The 23,766-nt window shown below is 41.5% G+C and overlaps 1 protein-coding gene across 1 annotated transcript in view; it reads left to right on the top strand.

The window, feature by feature from the left end:
* Positions 1-23,766, top strand: part of DISC1 (DISC1 scaffold protein) — a 360,091-nt gene that overhangs the window by 109,741 nt on the left and 226,584 nt on the right. The window contains exons 7-8 of the mRNA XM_008268257.5: positions 181-235; positions 3,232-3,334. Coding sequence (XP_008266479.2) covers positions 181-235; positions 3,232-3,334 — 158 coding nt within the window. The remainder of the gene's footprint in view (positions 1-180; positions 236-3,231; positions 3,335-23,766) is intronic.

Genomic DNA, 23,766 nt, shown 5'->3' on the forward strand with positions numbered 1-23,766 from the left:
GGAGTGAAGAGATTTTTATTAGCAGAATATTAATTCTGCTAATCAAATGGAACCAGTCTGGCATCATCTTTCTAGACAGTTTGCTTCGGTCATTGGCCCACTGTTTGCAGTATTTCTATATGTGTCGCTATCAAACTGTTTTTACCAAGAAGACCAATGTCCTCTTTTTAATTCTTCTAGCCTCCAGGATAGGATACAATCCCTCAACTTGTCACTTAAAGAAATCACTGCTAAGGTAAGTACATTTATGTTTCCATTTTCCAAAGAAGTCTAGGAAGAGTTTTCTTTCGGCTTAACTTTAAGTCCAGATCATAGAACACCTGGACTGTGGAAGTAACATAGAGTTTTCCAGGCCATGTTGTGGGTCAGACAGATAAGCCAGAAGAGCCAGGAGACTGGGCTGGGCTGCTGTCCATGGTGGAGATCTTGACTTATTGTTAGCCCAGAAATGGACTGGTTTAGTCTTTGCTTCAGTAGGAGCTTTCAAGTTAGGGACTGGGGAAAGACTGCTGTTGTGCATTTTGAATGCCTTTGCTTGAAAAGACTTTCCGGATGCGCATCATCTGAGAAATGGAGTGTTTCCTCCCAGTAGACAGTGTTGAGGTTCCTCACAGTGGAAATGAGATAGCAGATGATTGCATTTGTTTCCCAATGTTGTTCAGTTGGCTTGAGAGTGATTTTACCTATTTTATATGCCATTTAGACTCCTATTTGAAACCTTAGTTTGTGTAGAGAAAGAACACTTCTCCATTGTTCTCTGGGAGCTTATAGTCAATTAAATTAAATAGGTAATGTCCTGTTTAGGACAGATCCCTAAATAGTTACATTTCTCAGTGCAACTATAAAGGCTCCATTTGTTAATAAATTCCTTGGAGTCTAATTTTATTTCTAAATAAAAGAAAATAAATATTTTTCTGGGGTGTATATATGTATGTATAGATAAGCATGTCCATGTGCAGATATATTAATGTGTGTAGAGCAGTGTATATTAGCCTATAGATAACTAAAGCAAAACTTTCTAATCACACAGAACTCCACTGTAGACTAGATTGATGCATTACCAGGAGGTAAGCATTTCAGCTTGACAGTTTTCTTTCTTTAATGAGTTAGGCACTCATGTGCAATTTTTGAGTATGCATGTGTGCGCGCACACACACACAGTCTGATAGTCTGTAGATTCCACCCACAGAGGGAGATGGAGCCTTCCTTTCAGTCAATTTATTTCTTTATCTCTTATGAGTTACCTAAAGCAAAGTTAATTATGGGATAAATGAGATGGAAGAAATAGTTGGAAATAAATGATATCTGTAGATGGTAGATATTGGATTACATCCACCACAGACTGAAAGAGTGTGCATTGCAATTTATTATGGAGATTTAGAAAGACTGTTTCATATTAATAGTGACAGCTTTAAAGATAGATTTGTTCAACAACGGGGAAACTGATTCAGCTATGATTAACATCTACTTCTAACTAAAATCATAACTATTAAACAGAGATTGGATGAGACTAAAAATTACAGGAGGTGTTACAGGATTAATGTAAATGTCCTCGGACTTCTGATGACATTCTTAGGTGAATGAGATGGGATGGGATGTGCCAGTCATCAGGTCAAGTCATGATTTGGTTCTGGAGGGAAGGTGTCCAGGATGTCTTCCTTTTCCTTCCCAGTTCTGACATCCTGGTGAATCTCGGGACTCTTGAAGGGCTTTCAAGATTAATCACTTTGGACATGTAGATGCTGAGCATTCCTGGTGCAGGCTTTGCTTTAGAGGCCACCAAATTCTTGTCTTCATCCCGAGAGTGAGTTTTACAAAGAGATTGGAAAGTTACAGCCACCGAATGGAAAAGATCACATATAAGTCCACAAGAGAAATAGTGGAGTATTTTAGGCAGGATGGGTGAGGTCTGCTTTGATTCTAAAAATAAACACAGATCTGTCTGAGAAAGGAAAACATTTAAAATTGATCCTATCTAGCAAGACCTAGATTGTTCTGGGAACATTGAATTTTATATTTTTTCTGGTCTCTGTGAACCTAACTGGGTTAATTCCAGTTTTTAATGAGATCTCAGATTTTTGACAAGAAAAGAGTGAAGCTTTAGGCAACATCCTTTGTGGACGCCCCAAGCTACCTCCCCAGATATTTTCATTATTATTCAATCTGTGCTGTGTGTTCTTGTCAAGAGGAAGATTTTTATGCTTTTCATTAATCTGAGTGTGGTAACAGGTAGATATGAGGTTCTAAGTATAAACAAAAGAAAAATGTGAGAGTTTAGCCTAAAACAAAATGAAAGATAACCTAATGGTATTTGGGAAAAAGAATTTGGAATTTATGATTTGTACTACTCTTCAAGAATAAAATAAAAGCATAACAAGTGCTTGGAGTCCCATGGGAAAATAAATGATGCAACCCATGAACCTCACTCAGTTATTTGCCTGTTTCCAAATGTGACTTCCCAGCAAGTATCTGCCTTCCAAGTTCCCCAAACGACGTCTGTTAGTAATTAAATTTACCTACCACTCTGACCTTGATCTCTGTGGCCATTTCTTTATTTACTGCCTGTTACATGCAAGCATAGAACAAAGTCCCTGTTCTCACAGAGCTTGTGTTCCAGCAAAGATAGACAGTGTAAAAACAAAGAAATAATAACAAATCGTGTGTCAGCAGGAGAGTGTGCTATGAGGAAATGCCACCAAGGCAGGGGGGTTAGACAAGTAGGGCCAGGGGAGGTTGCTCTTTGGAACAGGTGATCAGCAGGGCCTTTCCCTCCAAAAGTTTGCACAGAGAGCCTGAAAATGTGAGTGAACTAAACCATGTAGGGCAAGAGTGTATCAGACGTGAGTAGAGAGCAAAGGCCCCCAGAGGGAGGAGATAGAATTAGGAAGTCATTTCAGTTGGTGATTTCTCTCTGTTGTGTTAGCCTCTGTCAGTTTTATGTTCAGGTGCGGTAAAAGGGAAGAAGAACTAGGCTTAGCATATGCCAGTGCCTGCCTTCGCTCCCTCTTGTCTTCCTTCCTCCTTCCTTCCCTTTCCCCTGCCCTGGCCTTCCTTCCTCCATCTCGGCTCTCATCCTTCTTTTTTTATTGCTTCCTTGTTAAAAGCTCTCCCCCAGTTACTCCATATCACCCTGTTAGTTATTTAGACACCTAAAAATCTCTGACCTGGAGGTGTGTGACCTTCTGCACGTAGCTGAGCAGAGGGTGACGGTGACTCTTTCTCCCCCTGTAGGTGTGTATGAGTGAGAAACTCTGCGGCACTCTGAGGAGGAAAGTGAACGATATTGAAACCCAACTCCCAGCACTGCTTGAAGCGAAGATGCTTGCTGTGTCAGGTAACTGGAAGTAGAGGAGACAGTGAGGCCTATGAACCAAAATAGTGAGAACCACTGCATTGTGTTATTGCACCCTTACTTATATCACACTTGGACATCTGAAAGTTGTGAGAAGTTTTACTAAAACTCAAGAAATAGATGGGGAGTATGATTTCTTCATAAAGGATTGGGTAAAATGCATAAGAATACACATGTGCACAAAATAGGACATCTTGTGGACTTCTGGTTTCTGTTTCTTTAAGAGTTACAAGACTTTGTAGTGCATGTGCTGTATGATTCTAGCAGATGTTATGTAGAGTGTGTGTCTATAGATGTTCTATGAGAATTATTTTACATGATCAAACCCTTGCTTTTAGGGTGAAGAATGAATGGGAGCATGAGACAAGTTGATGTTTTCATTTTAAAATTCTAGTGGTAGAGCTTGGAGATTTCCTGGGAGATCATTGTTCTTCCTTATTCTGGTTGTTATTAAAGGATTATTTTTTTCCATTCATTAATAGTTTGAAAGCCAAAGTCCCTGGAAGTAGTATCTTACCCTGTCATTTAAAAAGTGATTCCAAACATTTCTCTGTATTTCTTATTTTATTTGACATTCATAGTAGCTTTATTGGGTAGAGGGAGAGAAACTATGATCTCCATGAACAAGTGGAGAGATTGAGGCAATGTGATGTGTTTTTTTGGCTAAGTTCACTCAGTTGGTTGAGAACTGGCAGATAAGGGACTAGAGTCTACACCTCCCAGTGTATGAGATCTATGGGTTTTTAATCCAATAATGTAGCAATATGGCCTTAAAAGTTCTCTGAGTTTTACAGGATGAATGAACCCACAGCATGTCAACTTCTGAGGAATCATAAAAATTTTACAAAAGGTATAATAATTACATGTATGGGTTTTAAATGGTATTTTAAGAAGGAATACAATAATTGGCAGCATCTCCTCCTCAGATCATTAAACAACTAATGTTGGCTGCTAATGAGCAATTTGGTCCCTCGCGCAGTCATGCATGTTATTTACAACCAATAGAACATCGCAATGTGAATGTGAGGCTTGGCTTTTAACAGCTTCACATGCCATTTACTTGGAATTATGACCCCATTTGCTAAGAGGGAAAAAAAAGAAGATTGAACACAATTTTGCTTCTGAGTTAGAGTTTTTGCCTTTCTCTATCAATATATCTTTCCCAGGAATACAGGTGGATGAGCATCTATTAAGCCCAAGGGAGGAGATACATAATTCAGGCGGCAGAGCTGTTCCTTGTTCCAGTATAAATACTCTCTTTTTAGAATCCCAGGGAAAATTCTTAAGATGGAACATACATTGCAAATGAGCCTGGGTTTTCTCTTTTAGCCTTTTGATTGGCAAAGAAAATTGAACCCTAATTGGATGAAGGATGACCTGAGTTCATTGTAACCTCTTGACCTCCGTGTTTCCTGACTACGCTTTATGTTCTTCGGTGAACGGTGGTCTCAGTGGACTGTCCCTGTGAGCTATACTGGCTGCAGTGTGGTTATCATTCTTTTGCAGCTTCTGCCTGGAGTGATGTTGCTGTTTTCTCATATTTCAGGACCTTCTTAGTAGCAGACTCTCACTCCATTAGACAAAAGCCACAATAGCAAACTTCTCTAAGAGAAGATTTCCCTATTGTGACCCTGCCATGAGAATGCTGAGGGACAGTGCCCTTGAGATCCTTAGAAGTCCTATTAAATAGAAAGCACCCAAAGGGATGTCCTTGACATTTGTGAGCCCTTTGAAAGCTTTATGATTCATTGTCCTGGATACATAGACAGATCCTAAATTTGATCCATGGCCTGAGGCTCTTTTTTTTTTTTTTTTTTTTTTTTTTTTTTTTTTTTTTTTTTTGACAGGCAGAGTTAGACAGTGAGAGAGAGAGACAGAGGAAAGTCTTCCTTCCATTGGTTCACCCCACAAATGGCCACTATGGCTGGTGCTCTGCGCTGATCCTAAGCCGGAAGCCAGGAACCAGGTTCTTCTTCCTGGTCTCCCATGCGGGTGCAGGACCCAAGCACTTGGGCCATCCTCCACTGTCCTCCTAGGCCACAGCAGAGAGCTGGACCAGAAGAGGAGTGACTGGGACAGAACCGGCGCCCCAACCGGGACTAGAACCCGGAGTGCTGGCACCGCAGGTGGAGGATTAGCCTAGTGAGCCGCGGCGCCGGCCAAGGCTCTTTCTTAATTTGGGAATGATTTGGTATCTGGAGAAACTGAAATAAAGAAATTGTTGTTGTTTTTCCAAGCCTCGCAGATCCTAGCTCCTTTAAATTTAGAAGTTTATTCTTTAGTTCATCTACTTCTCTTACATTTTATCATGGACAGTGACAAGAAGCCAGTGGGGACTTCTATATTCTGCCTGCAAATCTCTTTGAGTCTGGGATTCAATTTATAAGCAACTCTTTTATATTCCCCTCAGTTGATACCTGAGTGCCATTTTGTCATTGAAAGGATCCGCTTTCCTCCAGCTTTCAATAACCATTTTATAATAGTGTTCTTGCTTTTCTTGTAGCCTTATCAAAAGAGAAAATTACAGAAAAAATAGCTTTACAATCTTAATTGGCTTTCATTTGTGATTCTAGAATCAGGCAATACCTTGTTCCATAAAATGAAATGAACGTTCTGATGAATTGAGTAGAAGAAATTGGTTTTATAAATAGAATAGGATGGAGGAAAATGAAACATAACAAACAATGGATTGGTTGTTTCAAGTTACTTTTCTTGTAAAGGTTAAAGTGGCCTCATCATGCTACCTAATGATGGCTAATCTGGGGCTTTGACTTTCTCTCCCTACCCCCCCCCCCCCACATTTTTCAGAATGCCACATATAGTTTTTTATATACAGCTTTGGTTTGGTGGAGTAGAACTTTAGCATGAGTATCTCCATTTGGTTTAGGCTGTAGGGCCTAATCCAGGAGGTCAATCCAAATCCAAGTGTTCCTATTAATTTCACCAGCCTTCGCAAATGCCTGTTAGGCTTCTGCCTACTCTGTGGTCACAAAGCCAATGCCTCTGATTTTAGGGTTTTGTTCCAACAACACGCCACATCCAGACAACATTATATATTGCTGCATTATACACAAGTTCAAGGCTTGGTGACTTCAGATAATCACCAGTCATTTATTTTGCCTACAGCAGAGCTTGGCCAGGAGAGGTCACATAGCTCAGCGGGGCTGCATTCAAGATGGCGCACACTTAAGAGTGGCATTCAGTGACACGTAAACTTCTGGATGCCGGACACCATCTGCAACAGCTGACCAGACGGCAGCCTCACTGTATGTTGGCGGACCTCTTAGTGACCTTTGAAAATTGACTAGATGTGAAGATCTTTAGCTAAACAAACACAACCCTGCTATTTTGGCAGAAAATAAAGGTCAGATTTAAATAGTCTATAAAAGTTGTGCAGAAACTGTTAATAGAGCCCAGGTACCCTCCCTGATTCAGACGCCAGAGGCAGCCCTATGCTTCAGAGTAAGCTTGCTGGAATTCCCTTACAGTGGTAGAGTGAGTCTTGTCCATCTTCATATTTCTGTTTTCTTTCCAACCCTCACAGAAAGACTATAAATCTGTAGCCCTGGAGTCATTCTCTATACTTTTATTTCTGAACTCATGTAGCCTCCAACCTCATGGTGTTTTTTTTTTTTTTCTCTGTGTATTAAAATCATCTAGGGAAATTTTTTTTTTAGATTTTTTTTTTTTGACAGGCAGAGTGGACAATGAGAGAGAGAGAGACAGAGAGAAAGGTCTTCCTTCTGTTGGTTCACCCCCCAAATGGCCACTACGGCTGGCGCGCTGCACCCATCCGAAGCCAGGAGCCAGGTGCTTCCTCCTGGTCTCCCATGCAGGTGCAGGGCCCAAGCACTTGGGCCATCCTCCATTGCCCTCTCAGGCCACAGCAGAGAGCTGGCCTGGAAGAGGGCAACCGGGACAGAATCCGGTGCCCCAACCGGGACTAGAACCTAGGGTGCCAGCGCCACAGGCGGAGGATTAGCCTATTGAGCTGCGGCGCCAGCCTCAACTAGGGAAATTTAAAAATATTGATATCCAGCTACAGTACCAAATCCCTTCATTTGGAACCTTTGGGCATGATGTGACTACCAGAATCTTAAAAAATCTTGCTCTCTTTAATGTTCCATGAGGGTCAGATCCACTGTACCAGCCAGAAGAGAGCTGGGTTGCTGGGTTACTCGATTCATTTCTAGTCATCTTGCTGGGCGTGAGGGTGGCATGCAGATGGACTCTTGACTTACGCCTTTCCACGCCTGTATGGTGTGCCAACCCCAATGCCCACCACAGATGAGAAGTCTCCTCCTGCAGCCTTGATGATGGCCCTGGACTCGGGGCACATCTTGCAGCAGCTCTTTGGTCTTACTGCCCCCTTATCTTTGCCACAGAAGTGTCCTTGAGCGGAGACTTCCTTGTTTAATTCACCTGGCTGTCTGCTTTAAGAACCCTAGCTAAATGAGTGTTGCAGTACCAGAGCGGCTGGCAGCCTGCCCTAATTGGACGTGGAGGGGAGCTGGGTGTTGGTGTTGATAGTGTGCTGGTTCACAGCATACTGTTTTCCCTGGCAGATCACCCAAGGCTTCATCACTTGACCCATGACCAGCGGTTCCGCACATCAGAAACTTTTCTTCTGTTGGCGACACCGTTGTGACTCTGGGACAGCCTGTGTCCAGTTTATGCCTGTCCGACCTTCTCTTTGATGCTGAGACCCTGACCTTGTTTTCTCTTGAGGAAAATCAAGCCTAGGGCAGGCCCTGGTTCTTCCAGTGGAAGATGAAAATTCAATGCAGCGTCACCATAAGAAAGAAGCTCAAAGGTTTTTGCTTACAGATTCTGAGAAGTGGGGTGCCAAGAGTCAGGAGAGCAGTCCTATTTCCCTGGAGATCTTGGGAGGCAGGAGTGAAGAACCAGGGGTTGAGGGGAGGTGGTGGAGGCAGACAACTGGCAATATGTAGGTGGGATATGAGTCACTTTAAGTTCAAAGGCAAATGACTGATTCACTTATGGGAAACATCAGGAAAGCAGGGATCCCGGGCTAAGTGAGTGGGATGTCAGTAAGTTCTGATTTCTAGCCATTGGCTTGAGCAGTTGGGTGTGGTGTTCTTGTGCCATCTAGAAAGCAACCTTTGCTCATTCTCATGACACTAGGTGGTCCTTGGACCTTAGATTTTACAGTGCTCATTTGGCAATCCAATGACTGGGCCCCCTTGGCTGATGAGGGAGCGTGGTGAAGGGATTGTCCCATGTCTGGCAGAGATTTCTGCTTGGTTATTAGACTGGACACCTTTGGATCTCCTCTCAGTGTGTGTTGTATTTTTCTTCTCGATGCCCTCTTGTTTTCTCTTTCCTAGGAACAAACAGTCCAAGCAATCATTTGTTTTATAGAGCCTATCAGAATATCTGTGGTGTCCCAAAAGCCGCTTGTTAAAAGATGGTTTTATCCAATTTTGCATGTCCTTTAGAAAGATTAAAAAGCGAACCCAAAATGCTCTTGTTGTAGACAAATGTATTTAAATGGTAGGCTATAATCTCTTTGCACTTATGATTTAGGGGAAAAGCAACATTCTGGAAATACACTTGATTTTCTGGATAAACACAAAATGGATAAATGCCACATATCTAGTAATTCATTTTTTTTTCAAAATTTAAAGGACTTATTTAAATTTTATCTTCTCCCAAACTAATATGTGGCACTCAATTAAAAGTGTAAAAATATAAAACTCATTTTACATTTTTGAGAAAAGATCCTTTTCTTACATAATTAAAATAAGTAAAATAGACTAATAATTGTCAAAGAAAAGTAAGAATTCCACATATAGATTATTAATGGTATTTTAATTATATTTAAAATTAACTTTACTATATAATCTTTAATGATACACTCTAAAATAAAATGTCTTATATCCAACTCACCTTTTATTATATATCAATAAGATTATTAAATAGTTTAAAGTTTCTTATGTGGGTTCTGAAGAGTGCATGTCACTGGAAAGAACAGGTCAGGTCACAGAGGCCCAGGAGCTGCCTCCCAAGGGCTCCCCTTGCTGACTCGGAACAGCAGAAGCTGTGTCTATAAGAGGGCAGCCTGGGGGCTTGAGCACCTCTGGGTGCTGCTCTGTCTGCAGCTACAGGAAGGCAACAGAAGGGAAGGCCATGGTTCAAGAGAGAGCCCTCAACATTTTACAGAAGAATGGAATCCAGGGCAGAGGCAGGAGCTGGGAACATCAGCCAAAATACTTCTTTTCTTTACTGTCTTCACTGTTTTTCCTCTCTCTAAAAATGTTCATGAGTTCATGATTTAAACAGATGGCTCAGGAAAATAGTAGACCCAGTAAAGCATTTTCCAAGATGATGTTACCCAGAATGAAAATAAACAAAGACTCACCCAATGAGAGAAAATAAAGTCTGTTTATTCAGAGTTTGCTGCAGCAGGCCAGTCAGCCACCATCACTTCTGTTTTGGCAGAGGCTCAAAGGCAGGCGGAGCAGGGAGGAGCTTCCTAGTGGGGGAAAAAGGGGGAAGACTTCATGTATACGCCCTGAAAGGAGGCTGTCGCCGGGAGAAGCAGGAGACGGCCGGCTAGAAGCCAGCATCCTGTGTGACTGGTTAGGGGAGCATATTTGATTTCTGCCAACTGGTCTTAAGTTGGAAGAGAGGACAAAACTTAGGGAGGCTGTCAGTTATTAATCATTCTTAGATATATCACATTGGTTGTCGTAGAGGGTTAGTGCTTAATAGCCGGCTTCCTAGACACATTTTGTAGATAGAAGAGTCGTTCTGGGAAAGTGGCTGCAGGTTGTGTGTCAGAATTTTATTTTTTATGTGGTCTGGTTGTTGTCCAATTCTATATTTAGTCTCACCAAATAGCACCTTTTGTCAAGCTGATAGGAGAAATTTACATTTTTTTAAAGTTTTTTTATTTGAAAGGCAAAGTCACAGAGAGAGGGACAGACACACAGGCCCCTGCTCTAGGAGAGAGGGAGAGAGAGAGAGAGATATCTCTATCCACAAGTTCACTCTCCAAGTGGCTACAACAGCCAGGGCTGATCTAGTCCAAGCAAGGAGCCAGGAACTTCACCCAGGCTTCCTAGTTTGATGTCAGGGACCCACATATCTAGGCCATCTTCTACTGCCTTTTCAAGCACATTAGCAGGGAGCTGGATTGGGAATAGAACAACCAAGACTCATAAGGCATGCAGGTGTCTTTTTTTTAAAGATTTTATTTATTTATTTGAGAGGTAGAGCTATAGACAGAGGGGGAGACAGAGAGAAAGGGGTTTCATCCACTAGCTCACTCCCCAAATGGCAGCGATGGCTGGAGCTGACCCAATCCGAAGCCAGGACTTTTTCCAGATCTCCCACGTGGAAGCAGGGGCCCAAGTACTTGGCCCATCTTCCACTGCCTTCTCAGGCCATCAGCAGTGATGCTGGATTGGAAGAGGAGCAGCTGGGACATGAACTGGCACCCTTAGGGGATTCTGGTGCCACGTGTGGAGGCTTAGCCTACTATACCACAGCGCTGGTCCTGGAATGCAGGTGTCTTAACCAGCAGCTGAACACACGGTGCCATAAATGTGGCCCCAGCAATTTACATTTTGTGTAAAATCATGTGTTCAGCATTATGTTCCCCCTTCTGTGAAATATTTGAGGCCATCTTCAGTGTTTGACTTGCAAATAGTCCATAGGGCTCTGCTCACAGGAAATACTTTTGGCTATCTCAGGAATTCATGGTGATTGGAAGAAATCAACAAAACTGACAGAATATGGCAAATTCTAGTTGAAGCAGTTTCCACGGGGAGGTGGCGGTGGGGAGAAGTTGGCCGGTGCTTGCTTGCTGCCTTAGGTGCCCACTTTGTTCAGCAAGCCCAATCTCATAGCAGCTAAACTTGACCTCACCGAGGGAAATCTCATCAAAGGGGAAGATCTCTCCTTTTCTGTTAAGGTTCATGCGTTGGGAACTAATCCCCAGTGTAACAGTAATATGAGGTGGGGCCTTTCCAAGGTGATCATGAATGCACTGAGGGTGCTACTGCACGAGTGGGTGAGTCTCAGTGGGAATGGGCTCCTGCTAAAAGGAGGAGTGCCTTGCTTTCCTTCCCAGTTCATGAGTGCTCACTTGCCCTTCTGCCATGTTACCATGCAGCACAAAGGCCCTCCCCAGAAGCTAGCACCACATCCTAGGATTTCTCATCCTCCAGAACTGTGAGCCAAGTAGGTTTCTACTGTTTGTAAATTACTTTGTTTGTGGTCTTCTGTGATAGCAGCAGAAAACAGATGAAGACCACCTGTGGGTTTGAGTTTGCAATTCCTCAGAAGATCTGATGTCATGTAGGATAAAATGTATGGCATTTAATATCATCAGAGTTTGATTATTTTTCAGTACTGGTTCTATTCCTTTTTTTCCCAGTAAAGATGCTTAGTTCAAATGTGAGCAGGTAACAGTGGATCATTTTAGGGGAATCATAACAAATTAAATGTTTATGGGTCCAGGCAGGTGCCATGTGAGTTGGGTGTCCCCCTTGCTTAAAAACACAGCAAGCCCTGGAGCACAGAGTTCATCAAAGAGCCCAGCACTCGTGCTCCTCATGTATTCCCTCACTTTCAGGTGATTTTTGCCTGTCTTTTGACTAAGTCATTATTGACATGAGATCAGAAGAACCAAGTTCAAGTGCAACAGCCTCTCATAGGCTCTTGGAACTCTAAAAACCTGTGACCTTAGAAAGACCGTTCTCCAGGCCTGGGTTTTATTAGCTGGAAATCCAGAGCAATTCCTGTTAGACTCCCTTCCTGGATTGTTGGGAAGATTAAACAAGCCATTTAATGAGAACACTGAGATCTATCCATTTGGAATCTCCAATAATGACTTCAGGTGAAGGGAGAGCTGATAGAATGACTCCAGGTACTGTGAAGTACAGGAGGTGGATGCTCATATCTGAATTGGGAGATGTTGAGGAAAGTAAAGTTAGAACAGAATGGGTAAAATAAGCTTTGGTGTTGGCATATACCTAATGGTGATTAGTTGTATCATTTGCAGAATAAATAAATTATTTTGACAAATGCTTTCTAAAAACTTGTGAAAATACTCAAATTCCATTCCGTTGCAGAAGAGTGCACTGGTACACTTGGTGGTCAGGTGGCATATGCATCTCCACACTCATCCTCTGTGGCCTTCAGCAGGGGCAGTTAAATGTTGGAGATTCAGGTCATAGGTCATTGATGGGACTTCCTTTAGAGGTCAAAATTGGCTGCTCTGGATATTTGTCATCAAACTCTCACACAATTTCAGCAAAGCTTCCTTAAGCAAGGTTTGCCTCATAGGCTTGATTATAATGTGTAGCATTTTATCATGGTTTGGGTCTTGATATTAACTGTCTCTTTGGGAATTTGCACTCATCATAAATAAAATACTCAATTTCTATCACTATACATTTTCCTAAGCCCTATGCCTTAGGATTAAGTGAGGGGCCAAGTTTTAATTCATTATCTCTCCCATGTCTTATTAAATGCCCTAGATTATGGGAGATCACATGTGTTTCCTGAGAACCTTCAGTACTGGCCCTCCTCTATATATGTTGTCTATTTTAATTTGTTTTGCTCTGAAGTGTTAAGAGGAGGAAACAACACACTGTGGCATGTTCTGTCTGGTGTGTTTTTGGGTCACAGTTGGCGCCTACCATTCTTTTTGTTAACTCTGCACATGAAGATGTGACCCAGCAAAAAATTGGACTCCCTACATACAACCCGAGAAGGAACACTGAAGACACTAGGATGTCTCTGTGGCCACCCCATCCCAAAGAAGTCACACTCTGGGATTAGTCCTCCCTCAATATCCCTGAGAACTTGAGGTCTCTTGTGGTTCTTTGTGGTATGTCAGAGAGGGCTCTACCCAGATGCTATGACTTGGTCACTGCTCAGGATAGAGTCACTCATCTAAGAGAGGCTTTCATTGCATTTAAACTGTTTAAAAGTCAGAAATCGTGGAAGTGCAATCTGTGGCATCCCTGGCACTTTGTTTTTTTCTAACTAGCTTTGCATCTAACTCCTTTGTCAGTCTAGGCTTCACCTAGGTCACCTGCCTGCTGCCACCTTTGCTACGTAACTAGGGTTCCTATTTCTTCCTTTCAAAACCTTAAACCGTTTCCTAATGAAACCTGCTTCAGTCTCCCCTCGGGAATAATGCCTATTCTTCTCTAAGCTCTCCTACGGTGTATCTATCTATCGTTTGCAAGACATACTATCCCTTTTATTTTATGGTGACATCCTGGAGAGCAGAGGTAGTGCCTTACTCACTTTTCATTTTGCCATGTTGCACGGAGTTATTGGCAATCAGAGTCTCTAAAGGAGTTTCTCAGTCATTGATTTCAGTGACAGAGTATGTTCAGGGTGTCTGCAATGCCTTTAAAGTGGGAAAATATTTTGTAATATTTTCAGCATTTATATCAGTTTGAAATCAACCTAAAAGTAATAAGAAAGAAGTATGCAGCATTGCTTAGTATTGAAGAGGAGAGAATTCAAAGTTGTGTTTGAATTGGAAACTTGCCCTGTGGTTTATTGCTGTATGACCTTCAGTGATATATTTGATCATCTAGATTTCTGTTTGCTCAGCTGTAGAGATAACAATATGTATTTCAGTGACAATTAAAGACATCAAAATCTTATATGCTGCAAAGAAAGAAACATTGTTATCAACTAAGTGATACAATGCTTTCTGTAACTTAAAATTTTTATTGCATTTGCATTCAAATATATCTTTTAGGTGTATTTTGGCTTTTAAAGAGTCACATATCACTTTTATATTTTTAAAATTATTAATATAAAGACAAGATAGTTCATGTGTTTAATAGATACAATTTTATCTCTTTAAAGATTTTATTTATTTATTTATTTGAGAGGTAGAGTTATGGACAGAGAGGGGGAGAGACAGATAGAGAGGTTCTTCCATCTGCTGGTTCACTCCTCAAATAACTGCAACAACCAAAGCTGGGCCAATCCACATCTAGGATCTAGGAGCTTCTTCCGGATCTCCCACGTGCAGGGCGCAGGGGCCCAAGCACTTGGGCCATCTTCTGCTGCTTTCCCAGGCTATAAACAGAGAGATGGATCAGAAGAGGAACAACCGGGATAGGAACCTGTGCTCATATGGGATGCTGGCACCACAGGCGGAAGCTTAGTGTACTATGCCACAGCACTGGCCCCCAGTAAATAAAATTTTAAGAAGATAGCCATACTTTCTTCTCCCCTCCTTCTTTGTCACTCCCTCCCTCCTCCTTCATTAATTTCTTTTTTTCATCTTAAGTTTTGTAATAGCATAATTTCAATTTACTTTATAATCACAGGATTAATGCTCCCCTAAACATAATGTTCAACAAGTAAAAAATAGAAAAACCACTATTCCATGGGACTATAGACAAGGGCTGAATGCAATCATGAAATTGTAAGATGCCAGTTTCATTTTTATACATTTTTTTTATTCTATGTTGACTACCATATGTCTGAAACATGGTATTTGTCTTTTTGGGACTGGATTATTTCACTAAGCATGATGGTCTCCAGTTGCATCTATTTTGTTGCAAAAGACATAATTTCATTTTTTTTATGGCTGAGTAGTATTTCATTGTTTATCACATTTTCTATATCCAGTAATCAGTTGATAGACATCTGGGTTGATTCCATGTCTTAGCCATTGTAACTTGATCTGTGATAAGCATGGGGATACAAATAACTCTGTCATATGCTAATTTCATTTCCTTTTGGTAAATTCCCAGAAATGGAATGATTGGGTCATATGGTAGATCTGTCTTCAGATTTCTGAGGAATATCCATACTGTGTTCCATAATGGTTGTACCATTCCTACTTTCCGTGTATTAGGGTACCTTTTCTCCACATCATATAATATTTTTCAATTTTTGGATGATAGCCATTCTAACTGGGGTGAGGTAAAACCTCATTGTGGTTTTATGTGCATATCCATGTTGGCTAGTGATCCTGAGCATTTTCTCATATGTCTATTCGAAATTTGTATTTCATCCATTGAAAAGTACCGGTTCATGTTCTTTATCCATTTCTTTTAAAAATTATTAATATAAAGAGAAAATATTTCAAGTATTTCAAAAAGAGTTCTAAGAAGAAGACCACACTTCCCTTCCCTCCCTTCTCCCTCCATCAATACCCCATCTTTCTTCCTTTCTTTTTTGCTTTAATTTTTTCAAAGATATAACTTCGATCCACTCTATAATCATAGGCTTAATTTACTATAAATTATCATTAAAAAAGTAAAAAGTATGAGGATCATAGTTATATAGGATTGTTTTGTCCATTTCTTAAATAGATTTTTTCAGTTGTTGTTGAGTTTCTTCAGTTTTTATATATACTGGATATTAATCCTTTATCATATGCATAGTTTGTAAATATTTTCTCCCATTTTATCAGTTGTTGCTTAACTATGTCGAGTGTTTCCTTTGCTATGCAGAAGCTTCTTAGCTTGATGTAATCCCATTTGTCTATTTTTGCTTTGATTGCCTGTGCTTCTGGCATCTTACCCAAGAAGTCTTTGCCTATGCCAATGTCTTGCATAGTTTTCCCAATGTTTTTCTCTAATAATTTGATGGTATAACATCATAGATTTAGATCCTTGTTCCATGTGAGTTAATTTTGCTATAATATTTAAGGTAGGTGTTTTGTTTCATATGCACAAGGAGATCCAATTTTCCCTAAACCATTTGTTGAAGAAACCAGCCTTTCTCCAGGGAGAGATGTTAGCTCCTTTGTCAAAGATAAGTTTGTTGTGGATGTGTAGATTAATTTCTGGGATTTCTATTCTGTTCCATTTAACTACATGTCTGTTTTTATGCCAGAACCATGATGCTTGGATTATAATTGCCCTGTAGTATATCTTGAAATCCAGTAATGTGATTCCTCCAATTTTGTTGTTTATTTTTTTTTTTTTTTTTTTTTTTTTTTTTTTTTTTTGACAGGCAGAGTGGACAGTGAGAGAGAGAGTCAGAGAGAGAAAGGTCTTCCTTTGCCGCTGGTTCACCCTCCAATGGCCGCCGCTGCAGCCGGCGCACCGCGCTGATCCTGGCAGGAGCCAGGAGCCAGGTGCTTTTTCCTGGTCTCCCATGGGGTGCAGGGCCCAAGCACCTGGGCCATCCTCCACTGCACTCCCTGGCCATAGCAGAGAGCTGGCCTGGAAGAGGGGCAACCGGGACAGAATCCGGCGCCCCAACCGGGACTAGAACCCGGTTTGCCGGCGCCGCAAGGTGGAGGATTAGCCTATTGAGCCACGGCGCCGGCTCAATTTTGTTGTTTATGATTGCTTTAGCTATTCAGAGTCCCTTGTGTTGCCATTGGCATTTTAGCATCTTTTTGTCTAGCTCTGAGAAAAATATTCTTGGTATTTTAATTGGGATCCCATCAAATCTGTGAATTACTTGGGTAGTATGGACACTTTGATGATATTAATTTTTTCAATCCATAAAACTAGAAGATTTTTCCATTTTTGTGTGTTCTTATATTTTATTCCTTAACTTTTTATAATTATTGTTGTAGAGACCTTTCACATCCTTGATTAAATTTATTTCAAGGAATTTAGATTTTTTTGTAGCAATTGCGAATGGTACTGATCTTACAAGTTCTTTCCATGGCATTGTTTGTGTTTTCAAATGCTATTGATTTTTTGTGTGCTGACTTTATAACCAGAAAATTTCCCAAATTCTCCTAATGTGTTCTAACATTCTTTTAATAGAATCTTTTGATTCCCCAACATATAGGGTCATGCCATCTGCAAACAGGGATAATTAGACTTCCTTCTTTCCAATTTGTATCACTTCGATTTCTTTTTCTTGAGTGATGACTGGAGTTAAAACTTCTAAGACTATATTGCTATGTGAAAGTGGGCATCCTTATCTGATTCTGGGTCTTAGTGGAAACATTTCCATTCAATATGATGCTGGCATTGGGTTTGTCATATATTGCCTTGATTGTATTGAGGAATGTTTCTTCTGTATCCAGTTTGTTTAAGGTTTTTATCATGAAAAGATTTTGTATTTTATCAAATGCTCTCTATGGATTTATTGAGAAAACCATGTGGTTTTTATTCATCAACTTGCTAACTGGATGTATCATGTTTATTAATTTGTTTATGTTGAACCATTGCTGCATCCCTGTGATAAACTCCTCTTGGTCTGAGTGGATGATATGATGTGATGTGTGGTTAGATTCAGTTAGCTATTACCTTTTTTTAAAAAAAATTTTAAAGCTTTTATTCAATATTGCAAATTTCATAGGTACAGCTTTAGGAATCTAATGGTACTTCTCCTAATACCCACCCTCCCACCCCCACTCCCAACCCATCTCCTACTCCTTCTCCCATCCCATTCTTGATTAAAATTCATTTTTAATTAACTTTATATGCAGAAGACCAACTCTATTATAAATAAATATTTCAACAGTTTGCACCCACCTTACACACAATGTATAAAGTACTTTTTGAGAACAAGTTTTGCAGTTAATTCTCATAGTACAACTCATTAAGGACAGAGGTCCTACATGGGGAGTAAGTACATAGTGACTTCTGTTGTTAATTTAACAATTAATTCTTATTTATGATGTCAGTGATTACCTGATGCTCTTGCCATGAGCTTCCAAGGCTATGGAAGACTTTTGTGACCACAAACTTTGTCAGCATTTAGTCAAGGCCAAAAGCAAAGTGAAAGTTCACTCTTCCCTTCAGAGAAAATTACATCCTTCTTTGATGGCCCCTTCTTTGTACTGGGGTCAAACTCACAGAAGTTCCTTCATGCAAGATATTTTTTGCCACAGTGTCTTCACTTTCCATGCCTGATATAGGCTATAAACTTTCCTTTTAATACTGCTTTGGCTATATCCTATAAGTTTTGAAATGATATGTTATCACCTTCATTTGTTTCAAGAAATTTTTTATTTACCTGAGGAATTCTTCTACGACCTACCTTTCTTTCTGCAGCATTTTGTTCAGTCTCCATGTGTTTGTATATTTTCTAGTTTCCAACTTCATTCCACTGTGGCCAGAAAAAATACTATGATTTAAATTTTTTTATTTGTTGAGACTTCTTTTATGGCCTAGCATATGGGTTATCCTAGAGAAGGTTCAATGCATTGATACAATGAATGTGAATTCTGTGGTTGTGGGATGAAATATTCTTTAAATATCTATTAGATCCATTTGGTTGGTAGTATAAATTAGCTCTGTTGTTTCTTTGTTAATTTTATGCCTAGTTGATCTGTCCATTGATGAAAATGGAATGTTGAAAGCTTCCATTATGATTGTATTGGAGCATATGTTTCTCTTTAGATCCATTAATTATTTGTTTTAAATAACTGAGTATTCTAGCATTGTGTGCATATACATTTACTATGGTTACATTTTGTGCTGAGTTGATCCCTTAATCATTACATAATGACCTTCTCTGTCTCCTTTAGCAGTTTTTGTCTTAAAGTCTATTTTGATTGTTATTAAGATAGCTACTCCTGCTCATTTTTTATTCCAATTTGTAAGGAATATCTTTTTTCCATGCTTTCACTTTCATTCTGTATATATCTTTGTTGGGGGTGTATATTTCTTATAGGCAGAGTATAGATGGGTCTTGCTTTTTAATCTTAGTCAATCTTATATTTTAATTGGAGAGGTTATTCCACTTACATTCGAGGTTATTATTGATAAGTAATGGTCTTTCTATTTTTCCATAAATAGTAGGAGATTTTCTGCTTTCACATTCTTTCATAGTGATGACTATCTGTGTTTCTATGTGTAGTACATATTTAAGCATCTTTTGTAAGGGTGGATGAGTGGTGACAAATTCTTTCAATTTCTGTTTGCTATGGAAGATCTTTATTTCACCTTCATTTATAAATGAGAGCTTTGAGCTTTGCAGGTTAAAGTATTCTTGGTTGACAGTTTCTTTTTCTTTTAAGGCTTGGACTATGTCTTTCCATTCTTTCCTAGTATATTGGAGTTCTGATGAGAAATTAGCTGTCTAACCGGAGATCCTCTGAAGGTAATCTGGTATTTCTCTCGTGCACATTTTAGAATATTTTCTTTATGTTTTACTGTTGAAAGTTTGACTACAATAAGTCATGGTGAAGATCTTTTCTGGTCATATCTATTATATGCTTCCTATACTTTAATGTCCCCTTATTTCTCCAAATTATGGACGTTTTCTGTTATTACTTCACTGAATATGCCTTCTAATCCACTCTCTCTTTCCACATGTTCAGGAACTCCTAAGACTTGTATGTTGAGTCATTTGATAGTATCCTATAAATCTCAAACATTGTTTTTAATTTTTCTAATTTCTTTCTTTTCTTTTGGTTTGACTGAGATATTTCCAGATATTTGTCTTCTAGCTCCAATATTGTTTCTTCTACCTCACCAAGTCTGTTGTTAAGGATTTCCACTGTATTTTTTATTTGAAATATTGAATTCTTCATTTCTAATATTTCACTTTAATTTCTCTTCAAAATCTCGACCTCATGGGAACATTTTTCGTCCATGTCATGTATGCATGACTTTAACCTATGAATTTGCTTCTCATTGCTTCTGAGTAAGCCTATCCTCATTGTTTTGAATTCCTTTTCAGGCATTTCATCAGTTGTTTCCCCTTCACATTTAATATTGAGGTGTTGTTGTGTTCCTCTGGGAGAGTCATGTGTTTTCCTTATTCTTGTTTCTTAAATTTCCATTTATTTTTAGGCATTTGTGGGAATATTTATTTGTTTCTTCCTCTGGTGGCTTTTATCTTTGAATCATGCCTCTATAGCTTAGTGGAAAGTCTGCTCCTTCAATGAATACCTAAAGGATTGTACTGGGGGAGGCCGGAGAACTTTGGTCAGTGCTCAAGTGTGGGACAGGAATCCAGAGTGACGCCCGAGTTGGATATGCCATATCTCCTCTATTGTCAGTGGTGGTGGTGGGGGGTCTGATCACACCGGTTAGCATAATCACAACCTCACCTCCTCTTCCAAGGTGACCAGTGCCCAGGGTCAGCCCTCAGTGGGTACAATCCTAACCCACGCTGGTGCATGGGCCACACAAAAGATCTATGTAGTCCTCGGTGAGAGCATAGCACCCTCTGCAATGACCCATCCCAGGCAGTCAGGGAGCTCTGAGCTTCTGCCAGGGATGGTGATTGCTCAGAGACCCAGCTACATTCCACGCCTTGTTCTGCAGTCACCGGATTTCTGCAGGCACAGAATGCAGGGGATCCCCTCTGCCTGGCAAGCCTGCCTCGTCCATGGAGACAGCAGAGTCAATGCCAGAGCCAGCTGCCAGCGGCTGCTCCGCCTTGCAGTTTGAGCCCTAGAAACTGCGATAGACTGAGAGGATGGGGGTACCTCACAATCTTAAGTGAGTGCCCATCCACCTGTCAACCTTCCCAGCCAGACTCAAAGTCATTGGGAAGTGCAAACTTTTTTCCCTCCAGTAAAATCTTGTGTGCGAAAGCTGTGGCAGCTGCTACTGGTATCAGGATGGTGCCTTCTCTCTGCTGGCTGCCAGTTGCCCTTGTTGGGGGGTTGGGGAGAAAGAAATGTGCTTTTCCTTAGCTGGGTAGGTGGGTACCCTGCCCCGCCGCTAGGACTGCAGACCGGACTCAAGGTCAGTATGGTCCGCAAACTTCCCCCTGATGCAGTATCACCAGTGGTGTGGGCTGCCAGTCTGCCCTCACCTCACTCTGAGAACCTGGTGTCTCCTCCCGTCCTGGCTGCCAGACTCGTATGTGGTGTCCCCACTCACTGCTGTGCGTCCACACTTCCCATGCTGCGCCACAGCATTCCTCTTCTTTTTATAGAGTTTTCACTCCAAACGTCTCTCCAACTCTCCCCTAAGAATCCACTTCCTCAACTTTTCTTCTGCTATCTTCCCCTCCTCAGAATCTGTACACCTTTTCCCTATTCAGTCATCTTGAAATCTCTTGTGTTTTATTTTTGAAAGTTTTAATTTAATGTCTATTTTAGGGGTTCCTGTATGTGGATGTCCACCTCTTTGTACAAATCGGGTAAATTTTCTGTTATTATTACACTGAATACATTTTCTAAGTCATTCTTCTTTTCCATTGCTTCAGGAATGCCTAAGACATGTGGATTTTGTCATTTGACTTTATCCCGTTGATCCTGAACCTGTTTTTGTGTTTTCCAATATATTCTTCTTTTTTGTCCGACATATATTTCAAAAGCTTTGTCTTCTTGCTTGGGTTTTCTTTCTTTTACCTTCCTGAATCTGTTGTTCAGGTTTTCTATTCTAATTTTTATTTGACATATTGAATTCTTCATTTATGATATTTGTTTGATTCTTCTTTAATATTCCTATTTCCAGGCAGAATGTCTCATCCATATCATTCACAGATTTCTTTAACTCGTGTAACTAGCTTCTTTGTGTTTTTGAATAATCTTATAATCATTCTTTTGGATTCCTTTTCAGGAATTTCATCAATCTCCTCATCTTCACATCTAATATTCAAATATTATTGTATGCATTTGGGGAAGTTATATTGTCTTCTTTGTACACATTTCTTGTATTTCTCTGCATATTTTTATGTATCTGGATAAGCACTTGGTGGCATCTCCTCTTAGGAATGTATAGTGGGTTACCTGCACCTTCAGGGGTTATCCAGAAGTGTATATTGGGTGGGGCTAGGGGGCTCCGGCTAGCATTTGTGGGTGGGGCAAAAGTCCAGGGTAATACCCAAATTCTCTTCTGTAGTCAGCAGGAGAGAGGGAATGACTGCTCTGGCTGGCATGATATGATCACTGCCTCCACCCTCCTCTGTACCAAGGTGAACGTCTCTGTGCCTGCAGCCCCACTCATTCAGTGTCATGAACCACATAATGAATCTGTGTGCTCCACGTTGTGAACATGGAGCCCTCTGGGAATTCCATTCCCAGCACTCGGGGAGTTCTGATATTTCGGGGTCAGGCTCAGTAATGGGCCAAGGACCCAGCCACATCTATGCCCTGATCGGTTTCCTGACCTATCAAACAGTCACAGGATTCCCACAGTCACAGGGTGCAGGATTCCCACAGTCACAGGGTGCAGGGAATCTACTCTCTGCACTGTGAGTCTCTCCATCCAGAGAGGGAACTGCCTTATCCCTGAGTCTGGCGTTTTAGTAGGAAGGGAGCAATGTGCCAAGGGAGTGCCCTGCCCTCTGCCAGCTCCACTCACTTCCCTGGCTGATTGCCAGGCAACTTAGTGAGGGGGATAGGTGGGATGCAATGTGCCCTCCATTCACCGTTAACAGGGCGCTCTGCTCCCCCCCACCCCAGCTCATCCATCCAAATTCAAAGTCCCAGGGGACTGCAGATTTCTCCCTCTGACAAAATCCACCAGAGGCACGCGGGCCACCACAGGCTCCATTCACCTTATTCTGAGATGATGCTTTCCTTGACGGATGCTGGGTGTGAGGAGAGGGAAACAGTGTGCCCTTCATTCACAGAAATGGGAGTCCTGGGCTCTGCCGACTCAACCTCCTGAAATCAAAATCAATGGGAACAGCGAGTCTCTCCCCTAGACAAGATCACCAGCAGAAGATGGGCTTCTGCAGACTCCTCTCACTTCACTGCGGGAAGATGGCCTCATTGCCACCTGTGCTGCTGTGTCCCATGGCTGCTGCATCTCTGTACCATCCTTACTGTTCCAAGGAGTCTCTCTTCTTTTGTAGGCTTTCACTGAAAACTTCTCTCCAGCTGTCTCCCAGGAACGCAGATCCTCCTCTGTTTTTTCTGTATTTTCCCATAATCAAACATACTGACACTAGCAGCCTGGAACTCACCTGGGTCTCCCACATGGGAGTAACCTTCACCATTGCTTGCTGGGGTGTGCATTAGCAGGAAGCCAGAATCAGAAGCAGAGCTGGGGGGCAGATGCTGTGGCACAGTGGGTTAAGCGACAGCCTGCTCTACCAGCATCCCGTGTGGGCAGGAGTTCAAATCCTGGCTGCTCTACTTCTGATCCACCTCCCTGCTAATATGCCTGGGAATGCAACAGAAGATGGCTCAAGTCCTTGGACTCTGTACCCACATGGGAGACCTGGAGTAATTCCTGGCTCCTGGCTCCTGGCTTAGGCTTGGCTCAGCCCCATTCGTAGGCAGCCATTTGGAGAGTGAACCAGTAGATGGAAGATTGATCTCTCGGCCGGCGCCACGGCTCAATAGGCTAATCCTACGCCTAGCGGTGCCAGCACACCGGGTTCTAGTCCCGGTTGGGGCGCCGGATTCTGTCCCGGTTGCCCCTCTTCCAGGCCAGCTCTCTGCTGTGGCCCGGGAGTGCAGTGGAGGATAGCCCAAGTGCTTGGGTCCTGCACCCCATGGGAGACCAGGAGGAAGCACCTGGCTCCTGCCTTCGGATCAGCGTGGTGCGCCGGCCGCAGCGCGCCGGCCGCGG

Source organism: Oryctolagus cuniculus, chromosome 13 (genome assembly GCF_051225735.1).
Source record: "Oryctolagus cuniculus isolate XC-2025 breed Fujian yellow rabbit chromosome 13, ASM5122573v1, whole genome shotgun sequence".
NCBI lineage: Eukaryota > Metazoa > Chordata > Mammalia > Lagomorpha > Leporidae > Oryctolagus > Oryctolagus cuniculus.